The sequence below is a fragment of the Eucalyptus grandis genome, chromosome 6 (assembly GCF_016545825.1).
Source record: "Eucalyptus grandis isolate ANBG69807.140 chromosome 6, ASM1654582v1, whole genome shotgun sequence".
Lineage (NCBI taxonomy): Eukaryota > Viridiplantae > Streptophyta > Magnoliopsida > Myrtales > Myrtaceae > Eucalyptus > Eucalyptus grandis.
This window is the reverse complement of record NC_052617.1, coordinates 4,697,485-4,720,463: the sequence shown is the minus strand read 5'-3', so window position 1 is coordinate 4,720,463 and position 22,979 is coordinate 4,697,485. Positions and strand designations below refer to the sequence as shown.

The following is a 22,979-nucleotide window of genomic DNA, read 5'->3' as shown; positions in this document are numbered from 1 at the left end:
ATTGCTCTCTCCGGAATCAAACGAGATATTTTTCCATGCTCTTATATTTGCCATGAACTTCGTCAATACTATTTTCACCACTCAAAAAAATCAAATTGGCCAGACAATACTCATAATCACATGACCCGCATCACACAAATTAAACTATACATGTAAGAAATCTACCAGGACGCTAATTTCCATATTGAAAATGATGTCAAACTAGGCCAAAATGCCATAGACTCGATATCTGCTCATGCTGTCATATTATAAAAGGGTTAGCTTCCCAATTTCTACCCAATTTCTACTCACTTTCCTTGGATTTCTTTCTATCAAGGATGTGAATTTTCTAATTCTAATGTTCTAAAAGAGAGTTTGATTTTTCAATCAGCCTTTGTAGCTGTTCTTTCTTTTTCCCCCTTATGGTCGGAAAGATGGTTTAATTCATTAAGTCGAAGATTGAGCATACATAAATGAACCTTCAGAGCAAATAAGAGCCCATAGGGTCTGAGAGGGATATAAAGTCCAGTTTTGAGGAAGGATTTTCTTCTTGGAGCCTTAGCGACTCAACGGGCGACCTTGTTTGCTCAGCTGGATATAAAGTCCAGTTTGATGAAACTACAATCAAAGAGCAGTTTGGCCCGGAACGAGGGTAGAAAGAAGAGATCACCGTGTCCATCAATAGGGTGAGGCATGGTCAATACTCGGGTTCGAATCTGCTTGCCGTAGGGGAGCGCATATTTGTCACTTCGTCAAATAGTTTTTGACATCCTATGCTTACGGCGACAGGAGTCGGTGAACTAGGACTAATGGATCGCGACCGATGTCGAGTGACGATCTCTACACGGCTTTGAATCTGGACCTTTTGTCAGGAAAGTGAAATTGTGAGCACGCGGAAGGAGTTTTTTACGCTAGTTGCCCGTCTCCGTCCCACAAGATAGCCAACTTCACAAGCCTTGGGAGGCAGATTTTGCTACTTTTTCTTCAGCATGGTGCTTTTCATGTGAGATGCGATTTTCTATGATTTCATCGCCAGAAGTTAATATAATCATTGTTCAGTAACAGTGATACAGTGCCGATGGCCAAATGCCCAATTTATCAGGTCACCAAAGGCTCCTTGATTTGCTACATAAATTATTTTATCAATTTTGCATTATTCAAATTAAAGGATGTTTATATATTGCGGTCAAGATATAGTTTTGTACATCTTAATTAACTGATTGGTTCTAAGCATAATTACTAAAAAAGAGTTGTTGTATCTTCTTTGGGATATATAATAAGCCATTGGAATGTCGGCTTATAGTTATCCCTCAAAGAGACAAAAGTGTAATCATTTTACATCAAAATTGAATTAATAGGGTCATTTTCTAAGGGTTTCTGTAGAACCCGTGGATCTTACTCATTCTATAGATCGACATATTCAGGTAGGTTCCAAGATTGGTATTATAGCTCGTAGGGCAGGTTCTATGTTCTGGAGTTTCAAAGCTAATGAGTATGAGTTAGTGTTTTGGGTTTGGAGTCATACTAAGTTTTACCCATTGATCTTACTTGTGAAGAAAGCTAGAACTATGAGTCAAGAAAGAAGGGAAGAGAGTTGCTCTCTTGCAGCTGCTAATCTCTTGTTAGTAGTAATAACAGCAGGTAGGAACTCTTTTGAAGGAGGAGACGATTTGGTCCCAATTAAAGAGAAAAGAGCTTATTTGAAAGTTCCTTGCTTTATACTTTGAGTTGACAGAGAGGAATGCCAAAACTCTTGACTTTACGAGACAAGGGCTATGTATATGATAGCGTAAAAAGCTACAAGGTACCATGGATAATTTTTTTATAAATAAATAGCGTGTACTTAATTATTTTTGAATTTCTTTTTTTCTTTGTGACTTTCAAATTTAAATATGTGAAAGCTCAAACTGATCGAGAAAACCCAATTGTCCAATTGTTGTACCGATGATTATGGTCACTGGTACATTATTCTTCCTAGAATTCATCCTAATCGTTAGGTTGTTTCTTCTCGTTGTCGTCAAATTGGGAGTGTTACTAGGGTGGAGCTAGCATGTAGACGTGGTTTTCATGGAACGCTGAACAGGCTGACTTGTTCTTCTAGTTGAAGTTGGGATTGTGTCGGGATAACAGCAAATAGTAGTTGCCATTCTCCGTGGCAATACTTCAGAGAGCCTAAATCCTTGAAAGGAGAGACGAGAAAAATAAAAATTAACAAACGGTCTTAGAGATTAAGAGCATTAGGAAGTGATACGTGAGCGAGGATAAAAGAGTAGTGGAAATGAAAGGGAGAGGGAGCCCCATTTATTGGGATGATTGTTCTTTTCTGTTTATTTATTTGTTTTTGCTCAATGTTCACTGGTCTAGTGGCTAGGGGTGAGCATGATCCGGGTTGGTCCGGGCCACCCCCTAACCCTAGGACCAACCCGTACAGTGTCGGTTCTCAATTTTTAGGACCAAAGACCGACCCTATTGAGTCTGGGACCAAGGACCGGACCGACCCAATGGGTTCGGTCCGGTTCCAGGGTCAACCGGGGACCGATCGATAATTTTTTTTGTCTTATTTTTTATACTCTTTAAAAAAGCAAACCTACAAATTCAATTACACATTCATTGACAATGCGGCATTGTGCAACTAAACTATAAATACCAATACATATTTAGCAAATTTAAAATGACACAATAATAAAAATTTCGTACCTACTAACCACTCATCAAGATATGGGACAAGATGGAAAGTTCTTATAATCATCTATCTTTAATATTCATAACACCATATACAAAAGCGTTTTCCTGCATTTGATCATGTAGAATTCACTCAACCAAAAAATGAACTTCACACCACTTGACTAACAAATCACCGTAGCAACTGCAGTACTAGTCTACTCTTCAAAAACTTCTACCATTTGACACAAATTGAAAAACAAAGTGCAGTTGAAATTCATTAGTAGAATACAACTAAACTATAAAAAGTTCAAAATACTTAATATAAACCATGAATATATAACTTCACATTTTGTTAATTCACTTGAACTTCTAAACACCTGAAAACAAAACAAACGACACATAATTAATACTTAACAAAAGTTTTAAATTGAAATTATTATTAGTGCTATTGATAGAATATCTCAATATAATATAATATAACAGACATTTTACTTAGGTTTGAATATATAAAAGAATTATATATAATATAATATAATATAATATACAGGGTTGGTTCAGGGTTGGACTGACCCAAAACTCTTAGGACCGAGGACCAACCCACACAGTGTTGGTCCTAGATTCAGGACCAAGGACCGACCCAATCCCCTTGGGAACCGGACCAAGACCGACAGGGTTAGGCCGGTCCAAGGTCGGTCCAGGATCGGCCCTAGACCGCTGCTCACCCCTACTGGTGACCACCAAGGGCATAAAGGTTTGAATGATTGGGGCCACATGGGCTCAATCATTGAATTCGGCCCCGATCCACAAAGATGATACGATCCTGGGCCAGCCCATTAAGGACAGTGGGTTTGTCCAGGCCCAGGACCAACTAAGCTAGGGCCCAGGACCCAACCAACGGGCTGTGTGCCGAAATTAATTCAGGGAAAAGTTTTTTTTTATAGATGCAACAAGATAGAGATGCTAAGGATATTTGTGGTTGACGCTAATGGTGAGCATGGAAAACCCGGACAGAAAAACCGAACTAGTCGGAACATGTCTAATTTCAGATTTCAAGGTATGTAGGGTAGATTCTAGATTTCAAAAATTGGGAAAACCGTTTCAATGGGTAGGTTTTAAGTTTTAAGTAAGTGAAATCTGGAATCTAAAATAATTTTTTGTATTTTTCTTGGTCTATGTCTTTGTGCAATTCTACGATGGCGTCCAATGATTGGTTATATAATTTGAAACCACTAGTTTGAGCTTACATTTTATTATTGAGACTTTTACTTTATTAATTTTTCATATTCTCTGTGTCTAAATATAAATTATACTTAATGAATTGTAGCAACAAGTGGTGATTAGTAAATGTGATGATTCATTACAATCGTTTAATTAATAATACATGTAGAATATGGGTAGAACCTAAAACCTATGATGAGGTAAGTTTCAGATTCTCAAGTATATATGGTAGGTTCCGGGTTTTAAAAAATAAGAAACTTGTTATGATGGGTAGGTTTTGATTTCAAGTGGGATTTATATGGAATCTAAAACCGCTCACCCTTAGTTGACGCCCAAGAGATCAATGAAAATTGTTCTTGCCTCTTTGCTAGGTAGATTGTTCCCATTACACGTATCATTTTTATTTTTATTTTTGATTTTTGGAGAAAATTTAACAAAGTTAACTATAAACTGTTGAGCTTATGATTATGTATCATATGGTCAAGGGGAAGAAAAAGTCAGATGTACACCTAAAAATTATAACTTCGATGCCATTCTCCAATCCAAGTGCTAAACACTTCTCAGTGATTAGAAAATTTCTTGAATTGTCATTTCAAATCAGTTACATTTGCTTGTATATCATTCCATGTTTTGCTTGTGATTCTATGTTAACCTAATTGACTCGTTCTATCAAAATTGTTTAGGCGACTTTTGATTTTGAGCAAATCGAGCATCGCCCCCCATCAAACCGTGTTGGGCAGGAAACATACCGAATGTTTGGCCGATTTCTTCCAAGGTGAGCTGGACATGCGTCCCATATCTCCATGTGCTTTCTTTGGTGTTGCTCTATGATTTATGAGTCGGATTAGGCCTCAATGTGTTTGCCCTTGTATGGTGTATAAGCTAAGAGCGACTATTGTCTGACTCTTTTCATATACTATCAAATAGCTAATAACAAGGGCGACTATTGTCTGACTTTTTTCATGACTCTTATACTGGTAAATCGGGTAGGGGATTTATATGTGATTTTACTTTATATTCGATTTATTAAAAGAGGTAAACAATTTGAACTTGGTGCTTACGCCTTTTTGTCTTCATCTGTGAGGCAGAATCTCATCTTCCGTTTTGGCGCTTGAGCAGGTTGTTAAGTGGCTGTAAATGCATAAGAAAACCTAATTGGCTTAGACAAAATTTACTCAAGACAACTCTGAGGGAAAAAAAGGAAGAAATATTAACACATGACAGTTTCATCTATGCATATTAAGTTTAGAATGAAATGTTCTCTACATTCAAATGTGATCCTCTATTCTTAGAACCAAACGCGCATCTTCAAACTACCTTCATGAGAGAGTGTCAAGTCAACACGCCTAGTTATCAAAAGTTGAGACATCCGCATTGGTTTCTTAATTCTTTTTCCCCCTCTTTTCTTTTCCCTTCTTGCTTCTTCCATATCCGCTCCTTAATTACTGTATAGAAACCTAAAAAGTTTGCCGTTGTTACCATCTTTCTCACCGTTGTTGTGGCTCTACCTCCCTCCAACCACCTCTCTCTTTCTCTCGGAGCCTAAATTCGAAATCAGAAGAGGTATAGATAGAGAGACTCTTCTAGTCTTGAGGGTTGAGGATAGAGGAAGGTCGAAGAAGGTGAAGAGTGCTTGCCGCTAATGGTGGCTAATCAACGTAAAGGGTGTAGTAGTGTAGTGTTGGTTGATTAAGGGCGCACATGGCAACCATTTTACTTGTGACCATATCTTTTTTCTATTTCCAATAACATATTTTGAACAGAAATCCGTTTAGTAATCACTTTTATTTTTCTATTTCTAGTTTAAATTTTTAGTTCAGAAATAGGTTTGAAACAGAAATAAAAAGTAAAATTTTCTACTTTTTTATTTCTAGAATAGAAATAAAAATAAAAACTCTTCTCATTGCTCACCCTCACTAATAGCCGGACGCCCACTTGCCTTTACCGGCCATAGGCCACCTCCTGCTACCGCCCGGATGAGAGAAATTTTATGTTGTTATCAAGCACATATTTTTATTCAGAAACTCATTTGGATAATAGAAATATAAAAATCTGTTTCTCATCAGAAATTGTGTCTAGAAACAAAATGGTTATTATTCTCAGACTAAGCAACCATGGTGATACTAGAGGGCAACAAGCGAAGGATATAGGATAGAGAAAGAGAGGAGGAGATAGAAGATGGGTGATGTCCCGTCATCCTTGTAGAATGTCTTAGGATGTATTTATTTCACTGAAAAATTCACAATAAAAGAAATATTTTTCATGAAAATTATATTAAGGATGATAGGTCATTTTCCATTTATTTGGTGTTTAGGGAAAGTGATTCTTTCTTGCCAGAAGGGAAAATCATTTTCTCTGAAATCTAAACTTGTTATAAGTCCATGGAAAAAAAAATTGTAAATCAATTAGTTTTTCGTCATTCAAATACAGAAAAGTAGGAAAATAATTTTTTGAAAATAGTTTTACTTCAGACAAATAGACTCTTGTTAAACTTACACCATTCACTTAAAAATGTTTTGATGTGGCATCCTCTTAAAGGAGTATGTTGAAGATTTGAAGTTCCCTTCTTCCTAAGATAAATTCTCTAGATGTCCTATAAAGTCCTACTAAACCTTATTTATTTAGTGACATGACAATTTCGATTGGATGTTAAAAGAAGTGGGATTTGTATTTGGAATAATTGCCACGCTGAAACAACCGATACAATATTATCAGATTATTTAGTAAACAAAATTTTGTAAGATTTTTCAGCACATGTAGCATTGCAATGGTGCTATAGAACCTCTGCGCAGTAAATTTTCCCTTTTTCTTTTCCCTCTCAAATTACCATCGCAAATGCAAAATGATAAATAATTATGTAGGAAAGGATTTCATGGCAAGACTTTAATATGCCTGAAACTTCATCGGTGCGTTTACTTGTAAAAACTTCCTACAATGCTACATAGTTCGAGCCAAATCGTGTCGTCGTTTGCCTATAAATGAGGCCATGCCATCAGTGGAGCCAATCTCCTGCAAAACCAGTCAGGTCTCAGGTTCAAGACTAATGAATCGCAAAGCTACATCAATGGCTTCCTTTTTTCTCCTCCATGATCATCACCTTCTCCTTCTTTTTCGTTGCTGTATTCGCAGTGGCTTCGGTTCAGCTATCGCCAGACTTCTATGCGAGCTCGTGTCCTTCGGCTCGGTCCATTATCCAGGACGCCGTGAGCACCGTTGTGTCCTCGGAACCCCGAATGGGAGCCTCGCTTCTGCGTCTCCATTTCCACGATTGCTTTGTCAATGCAAGTTCTCTTTTTTCTCTTCATATGTCGTCTTCATCATCAAAGTTCCACCGAATACATCACTTTGCTCTGTCAAATACGGAACTTAATATTCGATCCGTGGATTAACTAGTAGATTGAGAGCTTGTATTATGGTTTGAGCCCATACAAGCTTTCACTTAACTTTGTATACTTCCGCGAACCTATCATAAGGAGCTTAGTAATCCACACCTTACTGCATACTATAATTCTCTGGTCGAAAAAAAAAACACATGATTAGGTTCACACGGCCACTTCATACAATCGAAAGACAAAAATTGAGGTGATTCTTGTGTTAATGTCGCGACCTAATTTTTTATCATGTCGGTCTTCATAGATTATAAATGTCATATTCAATTCTAGGCGATTCTTCTACTTCCATCCAAGCTGCTTTATCTGTCAAACTTTGGTCTAGCAGAGGGAGCAAACGAGGTTGAAACAAAAGCTCAATGGCTTGTCAACAAAAAATGCTAATGATATCGAGGTTTGAACAGGGTTGTGACGCGTCTGTATTGTTGGACGACACCGAAGGATTCACCGGCGAGAAGACGGCAGGCGTCAATATCAATTCGATCCGGGGTTTTGACGTGGTCGACAACATCAAGACCCGGCTTGAAGAACAATGCCCCGGAATCGTTTCGTGCGCCGACATCCTAGCCGTCGCGGCCCACGATTCTGTCGCTGCCGTAAGATGCCTTTGCTACGTGTAGTCTTATATCCCTTTTTCGATCATTAAGACAGAAGGCGATTGTGTTCAGATCGATTATCCTAACCGGGGATCATGCAAAAATTTTCAGCTGGGTGGACCCACGTGGACCGTACAGTTAGGCAGGAGAGATTCAACCACGGCAAGTTTGAAAGATGCAAACAGCGATGTGCCTTTGGGAATCGCGGACCTTAGCGATCTCATATCTCTCTTCTCTAAGAAGGGCTTATCTGCCAAAGAAATGGTCGCCCTCTCAGGTGTTTCATCTAAGAGAGAAGTGTCATTCTTTTGGTCTTTGCACTTTGGAAAGGTTTTCTTTAATTGTCGTTGGGAGAAAATCGCCTGACCACGATCCACCGTCGTATATGCGCTTTTGTACCGCAGGTACTCACACGATAGGCCAAGCGAGGTGCTTCGTGTTCCGCATTCGCATCTACAATGAGAAGAACATCGACCCCGCGTACGCCGCGTCGCTGAGGCAGAACTGTCCCAGCGCAGGCGGGGATGCTAATCTCGTGCCGCTCGAGGATGGCGACGTCGACGGCAAAGTGTTCAACAACGACTACTTCAAGAACCTAGTGAGCATGAAGGGCCTCCTGCACTCGGACCAGCAGCTGTTCAACAACGGATCCACTGACGCGGATGTGAAGGCCTACAGCCTCGACTCGGCATCCTTCTTCGCCGATCTGGCCAATGCCCTGGTGAAGATGGGGAACCTCAGCCCCCTCACGGGAACGGACGGGCAAGTTAGGACCAATTGCAGGAAGGTTAATGGATCTTAATTCAGCGAGATTAGCTAAAACCATTATATATAGATCTCGATTCACAACAATAAGGCGATTAGGTTATCTTACTTCTTATGTGGGTCGACCAATGCCACAGCAATGCTGTTAATTTAGTTTGTAAGCTCGCATGCCCAAAAACAGAATATGTATGGCGTGCAAGGATAACGTCTCGTGAATAAATACGTCTCATGGATGTAACTGATGAATTACACGCTTAATAAAGAGAGTATCAATTGCCGGTTATTGGGGTACCCTTTCCCTATCATAGATCGGAAAATCTCACGTAGGCATCTAGCATGATCTCATCACACGTTTGGAATCTTGAATTTTAGTTGTTTGATCGGCATTTGTGATGGATGGATTTGGTACGTCAGTTTAGAAGCTACCAAGAAATGATTGCATGAAAAGACTTTAAAAGAAGTCCTGCCTAACATCTAAACAAATGGCAATTAAAGTGATGTCATGCGTAATCAAGTCCTTGAACATATAATCTATACTTAAAAACGAGGTACTTCTCTCTTATACAGCTTCTAACTTGCCTAGATGATAGTATATAGTAGCGACTCTTGGTGATAATCAATGATAAAGTGTGGAACCAAGTTGCAACCGATGATCTATCGGGAAAAGACAACCTCCTAGAACTCCTGCTTCTGATTATACTCAAGGGCTGGTGTTTTTTAATGTGATGTGGTGTTTGACGAAATGACTAGTGATTTACTTTGATTTGGGAAATGAAGGGTTTATACAGGGTGGAGTAGATCCATGCTTACCCAATTTTTTGGCCTAAATTACATAGCTGGATAGATCCATCAGGAAGGCATAGTACGGATGTACGAAGAGCTGTTGCACTTACAGATAGCACGACTTTGATTATGGGTAGCAATGCTCTCTACGGAATCAAACAAGATACTCTTCATGCACTAGTACTTGCCATGAACTTTGTCAATACCATATCCACCACTCAAAAGATTCAAATTGGCCGGACAATACTAATTACCACATGACCGGCATCCCACAAATTAAACTAAAATGATGAGGTGATAGTACCGTAAGTTTTCCAAATAAAATGGTGGATCCTCCACTTTTAATTCTCTATCTTGAATGATATGAGTAGATTTGTTTCTTAAAATAAGAAGAGATACTCCTCCAAAATGTGATATAAATTGCACTGTTAGTTAACACGACTATTAGGCTAGCAATGTTCTTAAATTATACATATAAAAAAATTTACCAAGACACTAATTTCCATATAGAAAATGATGTCGAACTAGGTCAAAATGCCATAACATGATGTCTGCTCATGCTGTCATATTATAGAGGGTTAGCTTCCCCATTTCTACTCTCTTTTCTTGGGTTTCTTTCTATCAACGATGTAAATTTTCTAGTTCTACTGTTCTAAAAGAAAGTTTGATTTCTCAGTCACCCTTTTCAGTTGTTCTTTTTTCTTCTTCTTTTTTCCTTATGGTCAGAAAGATCATTTCATTCATTAAGTTGAAGATTGAGCATACATAGATGAACCTTCAAAACAAAATAAGAGCCCAAAGTATCTAAGAGAGATATAAAGTCCAATTTGGAGGGAGGATTTTCTTCTTCGGGTCTTAACTACCCAATTGGTGACCTTATTTGCTTCTTGATTATAATGATGGAACACTCGACAATGTGGAGAAAAAAAAAAGCCTTAGAAGAGCCTAGGCCTCATTGATAAGCGCGCTTGCTTCGCGTTGCGCCTGATTTGCGCCTGAAATGCTTATTATCAGATCAATATGATCTGATTCCAATTCATAACTCTCTTCAGCTCAAGCTTGTAAAATATAGGGTTTCCCAAAGTGCCATTTCTTCTGTTTGAACTGCAGAGGAGGTCCTTACTGTTCGTGCGAAGCCATCTACAAGGAGACCAGCACTGTTCCGACACCCACAAGCTATGGCTCCCTCATTCGTTCCCTCCAGGTAAGATCCGTCTCTATTGAGCTTCATAATACCCTTTTCTGGCGGCCTTCAGCTTCAATCTCACATATTACGATACCCTAGCCGATGCTCTGTTCGTCTTTTTATCTCCCCTTTGTCCATCTCGTGATGTTTGCATAATTAGTCATAACTAATTTCACGAGTTTCCTTGGGCTCAGTTTCTGCCGTCTAAACACAAAATTGTTCCACTCCTTCTAGATCCACCAAAGGATAACCAAGAGAAGTTCAAAGCGTACGAGGTTGTGCTGAAATTCAACGAGCCATTCGTCAATTCTTGACAAATCAGGAATTGGCACGTGGACGTTTAGGGCTGGGTCGGACCAAATTTTCGTCATACAAGGGCAGAGTAGGAAGACATGCTCGATGGTTTCTCTCATGGTTTGAGAATTCAGGTGGCTGGCAGTACCTGAAATGAAAAAAAAAAAAAAAGGTACAATGGAGAGACGTTCAACCACGGCGTCGTAGCAACGGTGGTGGTCAAGAGCTAAACATCAGATACTCTAAACAATAATTATGTTTATCTAGCTCCTTTAATGCATTCAAACGAAGACTCTAGTTCATGATTTCGGATATTTGCTTTTCTAAATATTTAACAAAATATCTTTTACTTGGAACTAACAATCGACTTGTTTAATTACCTCCCTGCCGTCCTGTTGTTTTGTTCCATGATGTAACTTGACTTTAAGGGCATAAAATGAGTTAATTCACATCCTCTATAGTTGATTGATCCATCACAAGATTTCATTTGTAACCCCATGATACAGCAACATATAGCTTACATGTAACTTAGAGTTTTTTTTTTTTGGGCCCCCAAATAGAAGGATGGATAGAGGTGACCGGTGCTAACATCTCTACACCACCTATGACATACACCAACGATGGAATATTTAGTTAAAGAGATAATTATTCCACATTATCCGTGACTCAAAAGCCCAAAATTTACAAGTTCATCACCATAGCCCCTCTAAGATTCTAGCAACCGGAAATCTCTTTACACTCTGAATGTCGTGACTTGGACATCTTAGCACAAGTTGTTTAGAGGTTCGCTCATGATTTGAATTAAACTTGTGGTCTTGTGAATAAGGCCAACAAGTTGGTGTTATAACTTAAGGGGTTTGACTCCACAAGATAGTGTTCAAAAAGGTGCTTATAGCATTCAACCTATGACAATATTTACATTTTATGGAAACAAAGTTTGCATAGATGCAAGACTATAAGAATTTGGTAGAAGGTCGTCAAGGGATTTCTAGCTTGAACCATTGGGAGATATCCACCTTCGGAATTATAGGTCACTCATTCAAATCCCACCAGTTAATGTGACTTGTTGGTTGTTCATGGGCTTCGGATAGTCAGACCTTTATGCTCATGACGTTGGATTAGTAAAAAAGAATCAAAAGAAATCTTCGTTAGCGGTGGGAGCAAATGGCCTGGTGAGAGAATTTACTCATCGAAAAACACGCGTAATTAATTGAAGCTATTGGAGGCGAGATTAATCAAATATCAACTTCTTACGTTCTCCTCTTTGGATATGCCGTTTTAGATTCTCTGTATAATCTAACGTGTTGGGATAAATCTCTTCAATATGACGACAGCAACGAGAGATAGGAAAGCGAATTAAATAGCTAGCTAGGTTCACTTCTTCTCAATTTTTGCCCAAATTGGACACGCAACCCAAGTCTCACTGTAAAGTCTATTCCGAAAGGCATGTGTGCAATGATTCGTCAGATTCGCTAGTTCAATTTTCCTAAAGCTTGAAGAGGATGCCAGCTCCTCAAGTTGCCATTTGGTCCCATTGCATCCATCTTTTGCCTTGCCGTCTTCGTTGACCTCTCTCTCCAGTCGCTGGATGTGTACAACTCGTGCAAGCACTGTCTTCCATATTTTTTTCTGGGACCTACGCTTGACTCGCCATGCTCACGCCGCCGCCAGTAAACATGCCGGGGTTCCTCATTGATCCCTTCGAAGTCTAATGTTACCTTCTCCAAATTTCAGTTCGCAACTCAACCACGAGGGTTGACCAATCAAAGGGATCGCTTGACACATTCATCTAATCCAAGTTCAAACCTATTGGTATATCTTCATTGGATTCACCTTCGCTCAAAACTTAAATCAATGAATTATTAGCCAGTTAAGTGACATTAAGTACTCCATACCACAATTCTTCGATGTGAGGAGTTTTTCAAATACAATTCACACATACATCTCAACACATCTATGATTGGCCTTCTATAGGAATAAGTCTGTTGCAAATTTCTGATTTATTAGGCGTTAAATGTGGATGGACTTAGTGAGTAAATGCAAGCAAATGTCAGCCCTTCTATTGGCCTCTTCTCTCTCTGTAAAACATGAAGAAGATTCCGACCTCCTTCTCCTCTTAATCGCGTGTGGACATCATCAAGGACTTCAACGAATAGCTTCGTGGTCGTATTCTCGCCCTCTCGACCATAAAAACGAGATGCAACTACTCGCATTTTGGCTGACGTGTTTCCATTTGGATAACGAATGTCCTTTTTTTCAAATTTTGGTAGGGTTCATTCTATGGTGATCTCTCTAGCACGCGATATTCTTCATTGAATATGAAAAAAAAAAAGGGGGATTTTTGACCGAGATAGGAAGAAGCTAAGTCAGGATAATCAAATGCATCACGTGCTCTCATACGTCGTGAGTTCAATCGAAGACCATATTATAACACCAACCCACCAATAATTCTTGGGATTTTTCTATATAATCCTTGAGCAACCTTCGTTGAATATAATTTAACGACTTTGAAACATTTCAAGTCATAATTAACTATAAAACTAGTTCATATATATTTATTTAGTGTCCGTTTCTCTCATTCCCATCCCTTATGCATTTGTTGATCAAAGTAAAAGAGCATTTTCTTTTGTCACTCTGTACCGTCGCAAAATGAGCTATCCATACTACTCTCCTCCGCCACCACCTCCGTCTTACGACTTTGCCTCTCCGCCACCGCCGCCGCCGCCAACTCCAGCATGTGATTTTGGCATTCCACCTCCTCCGCCTAGCCCCCATAATGTTCACCCACCAAAACCATCGCCGGCGTCATGGTCGTCACCTCCACCGCCACACTCTCCCCACCATTCCCACCCAAAACCACCTCCACCGCACTACCACCCGGTACCGCCCCCGCCGTCACAGAATCATCATGTCTATAAGAGCCCTCCCCCTCCTCAATACCACAACCATCCAACGTCCCCCCCACCACCATGCAATGATCACCGCCCTATTCACCCAACCCCACCACCATCGCCTCCCAAAAACCACCATGAGCCACCGCCATCCAGTCCATCACCGCCACCATCTTATCCTGGATCACCACCAACTCCCTTGCCCTATCCAAGTGCACCATCACCAATGCAAAGTTACACTCCTCCAGCACCTTCCTCTCCATATAAGCCACCACCACATGAAATTCCGCCACCGCACTCAAGCATATCTCCATCTCCCACGCCATCCTATCCACCTCCGCGCCCCAGCTCCGCACCGCCGCCTAATCTCACGTCGCCCCCAACCCCAACTCCGACCGCCAATAGTCCGACTTCACCACCATCTCATTCTACTCAACCTCCAGTACCAACACTGAGCCCTGGCCCACAACCGCCGCTGTCGCCACCGGCCTCCTCTCCCACATCTCCAATTGGCCAACCACCGACTAAGCCGGCAAGTGCACCGGCCCCCACTAAGAGTTCAAGCCCACCACCAAAAGCATCACCACCCTACAACAAGCCACCCCCATCCTATCTCGCACCTTCTCCAAATAATGTGTACACACCGCCCATCTATGGCGCGCCACCGCCACGCAGATCACTATCCCCATCATCCCCAGCCCTTCCTCCACCACCTCCTTCCTCTGGAGGAGGAAACCACACCACCGTGATCGTAGTGTGCGCGTCGCTCGGCGGCGTCTTCATTCTGGCGTTCCTCGCATTGGGGCTCTTCTGTTTGGCCAAGAAGAAGAGGAAGCCGGCGATGGTCCCTGCAGCTGCTTGCGTGGATGTGGAGGAGCACGAAGTAGTCCACGAGGTCATAACAACCGGGCCATGCGGCGAACAGTCAGCAACGGTCGATATAGAAGAGGACATGGAGATTCGTGTGGCCGGTGGTGCCGTAACCGGTCCTGGCGTTGGTGTTGCTGCTGCTGGGGCTCAATCTTCTTGTGAACCTCAGCCGACCGGCGGCTCTGGCCATTACGGTTCGGGACGTAACAGCAACTGCTGAGTCTGCGAAACTCGGTCTGGCCATGAACTATGCCAAGCGTCGAGATTTTCTTGTGGTCGCGAGCTTGTGATTTGCTTTTGTGGGGGAAGAGATCGTATCTGTCACGTGTGTTTTGATTCTTTACGGTTGGGGATTGGACTTGGATTGAATTGTGTTTTCGTTTTGACGTGAGATAGCCATGCACAGAAAATTTGATGTGACTTAAGCATGGGCAATTGTGCTCTTTTTGCTAAATTTGTTTTCCACTGGATTTGTGCTAATTCATTGTGCATTTTCTTTGGATTTACGACAATGATTAAAACCCATTTAGGATGTTTACACATGAGAATCCATTTCTCAATTAATAAGCTGTTGCACGGCTCTAACTTTTAATTGTAATACTTTACGATGCGATTGATAAACATATCTTATTTAGGTACAGCATAAATCATAAACTGTAACATTATATGATTATGATGCAAAAACACAAATCGTTAACTCCAACTACGAATGTCGTGGGCCAGCACTCGTGATCACAGTTGTGCCGTGAACACGTAGGCTCCTTTTGACTTATTCAACATTTAATTGAGTCATCTTAATCTTTGCATTGCTCGCTAGTTCACTCCCTTACTTGGATCGTACAAACGAACTCTATAGGGGAGCGTGTGTGGGAAGATGCTTTATATTGCTCCAACTGTAGAAAGATACAAATGAGGTTATGGGGTCCTGCACGTAAGCAATCCCTTCAAATTACAACTGCAAATATCCCATAATCTAGCAGAACGTATAGTACCATGCTCAAAAATACGAATTCCTCTTTCGTTGTGTTAAATATATGTAAGTGTTAGTAAGTGTTAGAAAATTCACGATAAAAAAAAAATGACTTGTGAATCTTTTCCACGTAACTTCTTGACAATTTATCAGTGCTTCTACGAAATTATTAACTTTTTATAGTTTATATATGAGTAGCTTTTGCACTAACTTACCAACTTTATTTCAATAACTTACCGCCCCTTTGAACTTATTCACTCTTGTGTGATTTGTACGTATTGTCGTCCAACGTGGCTGGAAATTCATGAGACTTTCCGACGTACCCATCATCGGCATTAATTACAGAATTCTTTATGATACAAGTGTACATTTCCGATATTACCTCTCTGATCATCCGTTTTAGGCCCCCACTGTGGGTTTAGAACTGGAATGCTTCTCGTGGGCCTGAATTAGAGTCCTAATGCCTTATAAGAGCAAATCATCCAAAGGGCCCAATCACAAGATGAACTGCTTGCAAGCCGAGGCCTACTAGGCATGCAATTACGCAAAACGACCCTCCTAGGCTTCTATTCTCGTTTTATGGCATTTATGTTGTGAAGCGGTTACGTAGAAGATGGAATGCTTTCCTCCATGTTCAAACGGTCGTAGAGATTTTTCGTGATAAAACAGCAAGTACTTGACGGCGTTTTACAACCTAGTACCTAAATTTTTCAAATTCAGTTCGATGAAGAAATTACCAGAACATTCCTAAATCTATTGTAATTGTGTGAATTCAGTCCTAAATCTTTTTTTTGCCAATTTACTTTTTTTTCATTTTTTATTTTTTTCTTCCTCTTTCTTTTTTTCCCCTCCCTTCTTCCCTTAGCCGGTCTTTGGACTGGTCGATGGCTGGGACTTGCGAGGTTGACCTCGCCAGCCAATGTTGAGGGTCACCCACCCCTTGCAAGGCTTCTCAATTACTAGGCAAGAGCGACTGCGAGGGCTAGGCCATTGCAGGCGAGGGCATGCCTCACTAGGGCTACAGGCAAGGTTGAGCTCACCCTCATTGTCACTGGGCGAGGATGAGTTGGCCCTTGCCCAGCGACAACCAAGGCAAGGTCTCACTAAGGGTGGTTGAGGCTAGCCCTTGTCATCACAAGGCAAGGTCAAGGTGGTTGAGGCTCACACTCGCCTAGTGTGGCTGTCAAGGTCGACCTCACTAGCCCTAGTCTTTAGCCGATCATAATAAGGGAAAAAAAAGAAAAAAAATTAAAAATTGAAAATATTGTCATGTCAATGTAGCCCAATGTCAGCCACTATCCATATCAACGCCAACCAACCAGAATTGCCAACGCCACTGGCGTTCAAAGTGAGCCTTCCTTTAAAATTGTGGACAAATAATGCTAATACGGCACTAGTGTTGTTAAATAGTCATAATTTGTTCTTATGGTCATCCAATATGACCTCTTGAAACTAGCCAACGTTCACGTTATCACCAAGCAGCCAAAATTGTCAACGTAGCCAATATTCCGTGTGAGGCTTCCCTTAAAATTGTAGACGAATAGTGCCAACACGGCACTAGCGTTGTTAAATAGTTATAATTTGTTCTTATGGTCATCCAATATGACCTCTTGAAACCAGCTAACATCCATGTCAATGTCAGCTGCCCAAAATTGCTAACACGGCCAGTGTTCAATGTAAGGCTTCCTTTAAAATTGTGGACAAATAATGCCAACATGCAATAGCACTGTTAAATAGTCATAATTTGTTCTTATGGCCATCTGATATACCCTATTGAAATAATGTCATGTGAACAAAGACATATTATATGACTAAGATCGCCAAAGTGAACTTTCTTCTCTAATAATGCATATTTTCTTTGATCATAAACAATTTTCCATCGAAACAAAATGCATAAAAGTTCAAAAAAATAATTTATATATAAAAAAAATCACTCAAATGAGCACACCTTTGTTTTTTATTTATTTATTTGTCATATTTTATTCCTACTCTAAATCTCATTTTCAGATTTTTGCCTTACCTATTTGTAAAGTGTGAGAATCTAAATCCACACTAAATCTACATCTGATGCTAAATCGTCATCACCCCTTAAACTTCTCATCTTTCCTTTCCTATATGGAAAATGTGGCTACCATGGTAAATCCTAGTGATTAACCCCGCCCTTTGTTAAACAGGGATATTCTCGTGATGCTTACAAAGAGGGAAAAAAAAAACTCCTGTTCTCTCGGATTTGCAACTCCAATGATGCGGGATAATTCCTAAGGTACCGATACACACGCTTTTGTTGGGATAATCTATACATTTTCTGTCCGCTTTTCCTTGCTCAGATGACGGCACGCGTGCGCATTGTCCGGAGCATACAAGCCACACGGAGCCGGACACATCAAGATCTGTCCGAAAGTGCGAACCCGAAAGTTTACATTCGTTCCGCCTAAAAGGCCGACCATTAAGGTGGTGGCCCTTTGTCATAACCATGTGACGAAACGATGCATAAACATTAAACAATGAAGGGAAATGGCTTTTAGATTAACTGTTCTTGGTCAGTCAAGCCCAGCTGTGATTTTAGAGTTTTCTCCTCCTCGAAAACGACACTCAGCCGTCCCTCCAAGCACTAAAGGAACGGCACGTCGCTCTAGTCGTCGATTCATACTGACCTCATCTCCTTGAGAAGAATGGCTTTTGTCCCACGTGCTTGTCTTTTTGTCTTTTTACCGTCTTGGCTTTTGTAATTGTGGCTTCAGGAGTTGGCTGAAGTGGAGGTGACCGGCAGATGTGGGGGATTTCGATTTTCATGAGATGGTGCTGAAGAATCTTTTTTTTTTTTTTAAGGGACATTCTTTAAAATCTCGAGCCACTACATCAATATCATATTTATTTATAACCATTTTTCATGTCACAAAAATCTCAAATTGGTACGTCTATAACTAATCTACCATTACAATTATGCTGCAAAAGTTACATCAAACCATGATAAAAATTAATTAGTTTGGAATTTTCTATGACAAAAATTAGTTCGAGCATAAATATGGTATGGGTATACCAGTTTGATTTATTTTGTGACGCAAAAGTTAATTTATGGCAAAATTGTAGCACGGATATATTAGTTTGAGATTTTTTTTTAATAGTGTAAACCAATAAAAATGAATATTACCCCCATTTTCTTCACATATTTTGGAATATTTTAATCGGAATCATGAGTACTCCATGTTGAACAAATGACATGTACAAACTTCATTCGTGGGAAGAGTCTATATTATTAATGATTCACGTGCTTACCTCTAATTTTCGTATATAATAATCCTTTGAACCAAGTCCTCGTACTAATCTAACTTTTTACAACCTCGTCATCGATTAGTGTCCCACTCCCAAAAGGATCCACTTTCGATCGTCCATAGCCTTTGCCCAAATAAAACTCTCAAGGGAATGCAAAAGGAGTGAGAAGTCAACTGTCACACCAAAAACGGAGGGTCTTCTTGCCCCACAAGACACTTTATGAACATTGGTTCTGAATCAAGGACATTACTAGTGGCTTTGCTGGCCATGCCTTTGGGATCAATGCGACAAATATCCTAATTTTCGGTACCTACCATCATGACCTTCATTTAGGATACACTAGCTGTGACATGACTAAGACATCCGGGATCAACATCACCTTCAGAAGCTTATTAGGTAACACACCCGATGCGTATTGAAGGGGACACTTTTGCAATACAATATTGTACTGTGCATCATCAACAGGTAGCTATCAAATAATACCGATTTGATAAATAAATAAATAAAATCAGCTATTTGTCAAGTCCCGACCATTAAATGACGACGCAATCATTCACTTAGGGCCATAAAACACCCACTAGGGCATATTCCATCGGTCTCCTTTCAAATTTTCGTATCGCGATCAGATTATAATTCCATTTGAAATTTTGGTGCATTCTACTCATTTCATCCACAACATGACATATATAATCAATTACAATGCAAAAGTCATGGTGGAATGTATAGTTATCCCTTTGTGAAAATTCCAATTTGGGTGCAATATGGATTCTTTTACCTATTCAAACGTAACAAAGTCGCTTAAAATATAGATTGAAAAATACAGAAAACATAATTGAAATTTTTTTTTTATATATTTTGATATATCATGACAAAGAGTGCATTATGTCTATTTAAGATGACATGTATCAATCGAGATACGCACACAAAAAAAGAGAGAGATCTACACACAATTTTAAGAGTTAAAAAAAAAAAATCAACAAAGATATTCTAATTACCTCTAATAAGTAAAAATATTCTAGAGAATTATCCCAAGCATCTTCGTCACAAATCATTAGAGAATCAATTTTTAACAAGGGGACCGCCCAATTTCAAGAGGCGAACGGGTGACAGCAAAACGAAATCGCCCGACTACTTATCTCCTCCGCACTTCCTACTCGAGGCACGCTTTCTCCGCCATTGCTTTCCTCTGGAGCAGTCCCTTCTCCTGATCAATCCCTCAAGCACTTCCGGTCTCTGTTTCTCTCCTCTCTCTTTCTTCCTTCTTCGGGTAAACGGAAACCTTACCCGGAAACAATCTCAAGGGATCGAGGGGGGAGAGAGAGAGAGGGGGGCAGAGAGCGAGAGAGGGAGAGAGAGATTTGTCATGGGGGAAACCGCGGAAGCCCCCCAAGGCAAAACCCTAAAGCTCGTCCTCCTCGCGATCAACTGCGCCATGCTAGCCCTCGGCACGTGCGGCGGCCCGCTCATCATGCGCCTCTACTTCCTCCACGGCGGCAAACGCGTGTGGCTCTCCAGCTGGCTCGAGACGGGCGGGTGGCCCATCATCTTCATCCCCCTCGCGGTAGCCTACTTCCGCCGGCGCGCCGCCGAGGGCCCCTCCGCCCGCCTCATCCTCATGGACCCCTTCCTCTTCGCCGCCGCGGCCGTCATCGGGGTCCTCACGGGCCTCGACGACTACCTCTACGCGTACGGCGTGGCGCGGCTCCCCGTCTCGACCTCGGCCCTGCTCATCGCCACGCAGCTGGCCTTCACGGCCGGGTTCGCGTTCCTGCTGGTGAGGCAGCTGTTCACGTCGTACTCGGTCAACTCGGTATTCCTGCTGACGATGGGGGCGGGGGTGCTGGCGATGCACACGAGCAGCGACCGGCCGGCGGGGGAGTCGAAAGGTGAGTACTACGCGGGGTTCTTCATGACGCTTGGGGCGGCGGCGCTGTACGGTTTCGTTCTGCCGCTGGTGGAGCTGACGTACAAGAAGGCCAAGCAGACGGTCACATACTCGCTGGTCTTGGAGTTCCAGTTGGTGATGTGCTTCTTCGCCACCGCTTTCAACACCGTCGGCATGCTGGTCAACAAGGACTTCCAGGTTCTCTCTCTCTCAACTCGACCCCATCCTCTTAGGCCTATCGCAATCGCTGATCATGTAAAATTCACTTGGTTTTCATGTGATTTCCACGACCATGAAAAGTGTTTTCTCTCTCCACCATGTTGCGTTAGAAATCGGTATTTCTGGTCTGATGAACCAGATTCCTGTGGACCAGATCACGTTTTCGTGGTTCCGCTTCATTCGTTCTGCCCCTTTGCTTGGTTCAGGTTTAAGTCGTCGGGATCCAGTTGCAAGTGAAACGGATCGCTAAGAATTCGGTTCCCCAATGATGTCAGTGTTTTGACCGAACTTTTTTACTTTTCTATCAACCAATATTTAAAAAGAAAAATCGTTGAAAAATTTATACATGAATTTACGTATTAAAATTTATATATCAAGAATTACATTGCCTAGCTGGCAAAAATTTACTTCTGCAAAAAGGATAATTCATTCATATGAACACGAGAGTAGATTTGAGAAAAGAATCGAAGTCCCCTGCCCGCAAGATTTGAATTGGCCAAGATTTCAATCAAAAGTGAAATTTGAAAATCTTTCAAAGATTTGAATATCAATTGCCGAGAAATAGGCACTAAAGAAGATAGGGACTACCTTGTCCTTACTTATTGTACCTTCCCTGCTTCTGATATGACCACAACAAGACAAGCTGGCTAAAAGATGGATGGCTTTGTGAGGCTGCATTCTCCGCTTTAATTTTTCAACGTAACGTCAGAAGGGTCGATTTCATCTCTGTCGATTTAGGTAGTAACTATGATGTTATTGCGGGTTCATCATTGAATCCTGTTTTCAGTGATGAGCCCTCAGGCTGCTCGCTGACTTCATTTTTGCGCAGGCGATTCCTGAAGAAGCGAGGAACTTCACGCTCGGAGAAACCCGGTACTACGTGGTGCTCGTGTGGAACGGGATCATCTGGCAGTTCTTCTTCTTGGGAGCTATAGGGGTCATCCACTACGCCTCCTCTCTGTTCTCAGGAATCATGATCGCCGTCCTACTCCCGATCACCGAGATCCTAGGCGTCATATGCTTCCACGAGAAGTTCCAGGTGGAGAAGGCCGTGTCCCTGGTCCTCTCTCTCTGGGGCTTCGTCTCGTACTTCTACGGCGAATTCAAACGTGGCAAGAAGGAAAAGAAGCAGCAGCAGCAGCAGCAGCAGCTGCAGCAAGATACCGAACCGCTTCAACAAGGCCTTCCTTGAAAGTGAAAAAGTGAAAAGACATGGCTTTTACTTAGGCAGCTGTTATAGTGTGTGTTATTTCTGGCCCGCATGAAAGTAACAAAAGGATCTTCTTACATAATTTAGGAGGTGATTACTGATTACTGCCAGCCTGCGATCGCATGCTGTCCCACAGCGCTGCTACTCGCGATCTGCATTGTAGCAGAATTTATCTAGTCTTTCTTTACCGTCTTTGGTGGTTGGATGTGTAACGACGAGATGGAAAAGAATTAAAGGTCCATTCAAGTAAAAAAGTGAGTTCAAGGGGGAAAAAATAGAATTTGAAATTGTAATTGAAGATTTGTGTTGCTGCACGCATAGATGCATGCCATAATTTAATGCGGTACGTTTGATTATCTAATACATCCAACACCAAAATTTGGAGCTGCTCTGTGTAGAGACTCTGTTTTGAGCAGGAAAAGAACAATCTAGTGGTGAGCGAGACAGAGGGACAATAAGAAAAGCCAGGAAGTTTCGGACCATACCCTCATTGTTCGCCCTCTTATCTATGTTTCTCCCTGTTCATTGAAGCTAATAGCCTGAATTGACCCAAAGAGAATCTTATCACATCTAATACGGTCTGTGCTAATCGAGACAAGAACATGGGATTTGCCGGAATGATTGAACGGCTAATCAATGGATAAGTTCACATAACCAATCAAATAATATGAACGTGATCTAGGGGTCTTCTATTAACCTAGTCGAATGATTATCGTAAGCAACAAGTCAAAATCATGGGTGCTTTGAATTAGGCCTAGAGGACTAAAATGGTAAAATTTGCAATTCA

At 41.2% G+C, this 22,979-nt stretch overlaps 3 protein-coding genes across 3 annotated transcripts; all 3 read left to right on the top strand.

The window, feature by feature from the left end:
* The first annotated feature begins 6,995 nt into the window (after positions 1–6,995).
* Positions 6,996–8,648, top strand: LOC104451210 (cationic peroxidase 1-like). Its single transcript, XM_039314226.1, has 4 exons — positions 6,996–7,142; positions 7,655–7,846; positions 7,958–8,123; positions 8,251–8,648. The coding sequence occupies exons 1-4, from the start codon at positions 7,095–7,097 to the stop codon at positions 8,646–8,648; spliced, it is 804 nt and encodes a 267-aa protein (XP_039170160.1). The 5' UTR covers positions 6,996–7,094.
* A 4,834-nt stretch (positions 8,649–13,482) lies between these two features.
* LOC104451211 (leucine-rich repeat extensin-like protein 3) lies at positions 13,483–15,173 on the top strand. Its single transcript, XM_018875416.2, has one exon. It carries the CDS (start codon positions 13,524–13,526, stop codon positions 14,853–14,855), a length of 1,332 nt encoding a protein of 443 aa, XP_018730961.2. The 5' UTR covers positions 13,483–13,523; the 3' UTR covers positions 14,856–15,173.
* A 4,763-nt stretch (positions 15,174–19,936) lies between these two features.
* Positions 19,937–22,548, top strand: LOC104447998 (purine permease 3). The gene is made up of 2 exons (XM_010061761.3): positions 19,937–20,961; positions 21,812–22,548. Exons 1-2 carry the CDS (start codon positions 20,242–20,244, stop codon positions 22,172–22,174), a joined length of 1,083 nt encoding a protein of 360 aa, XP_010060063.2. The 5' UTR covers positions 19,937–20,241; the 3' UTR covers positions 22,175–22,548.
* Positions 22,549–22,979: the final 431 nt, after the last annotated feature.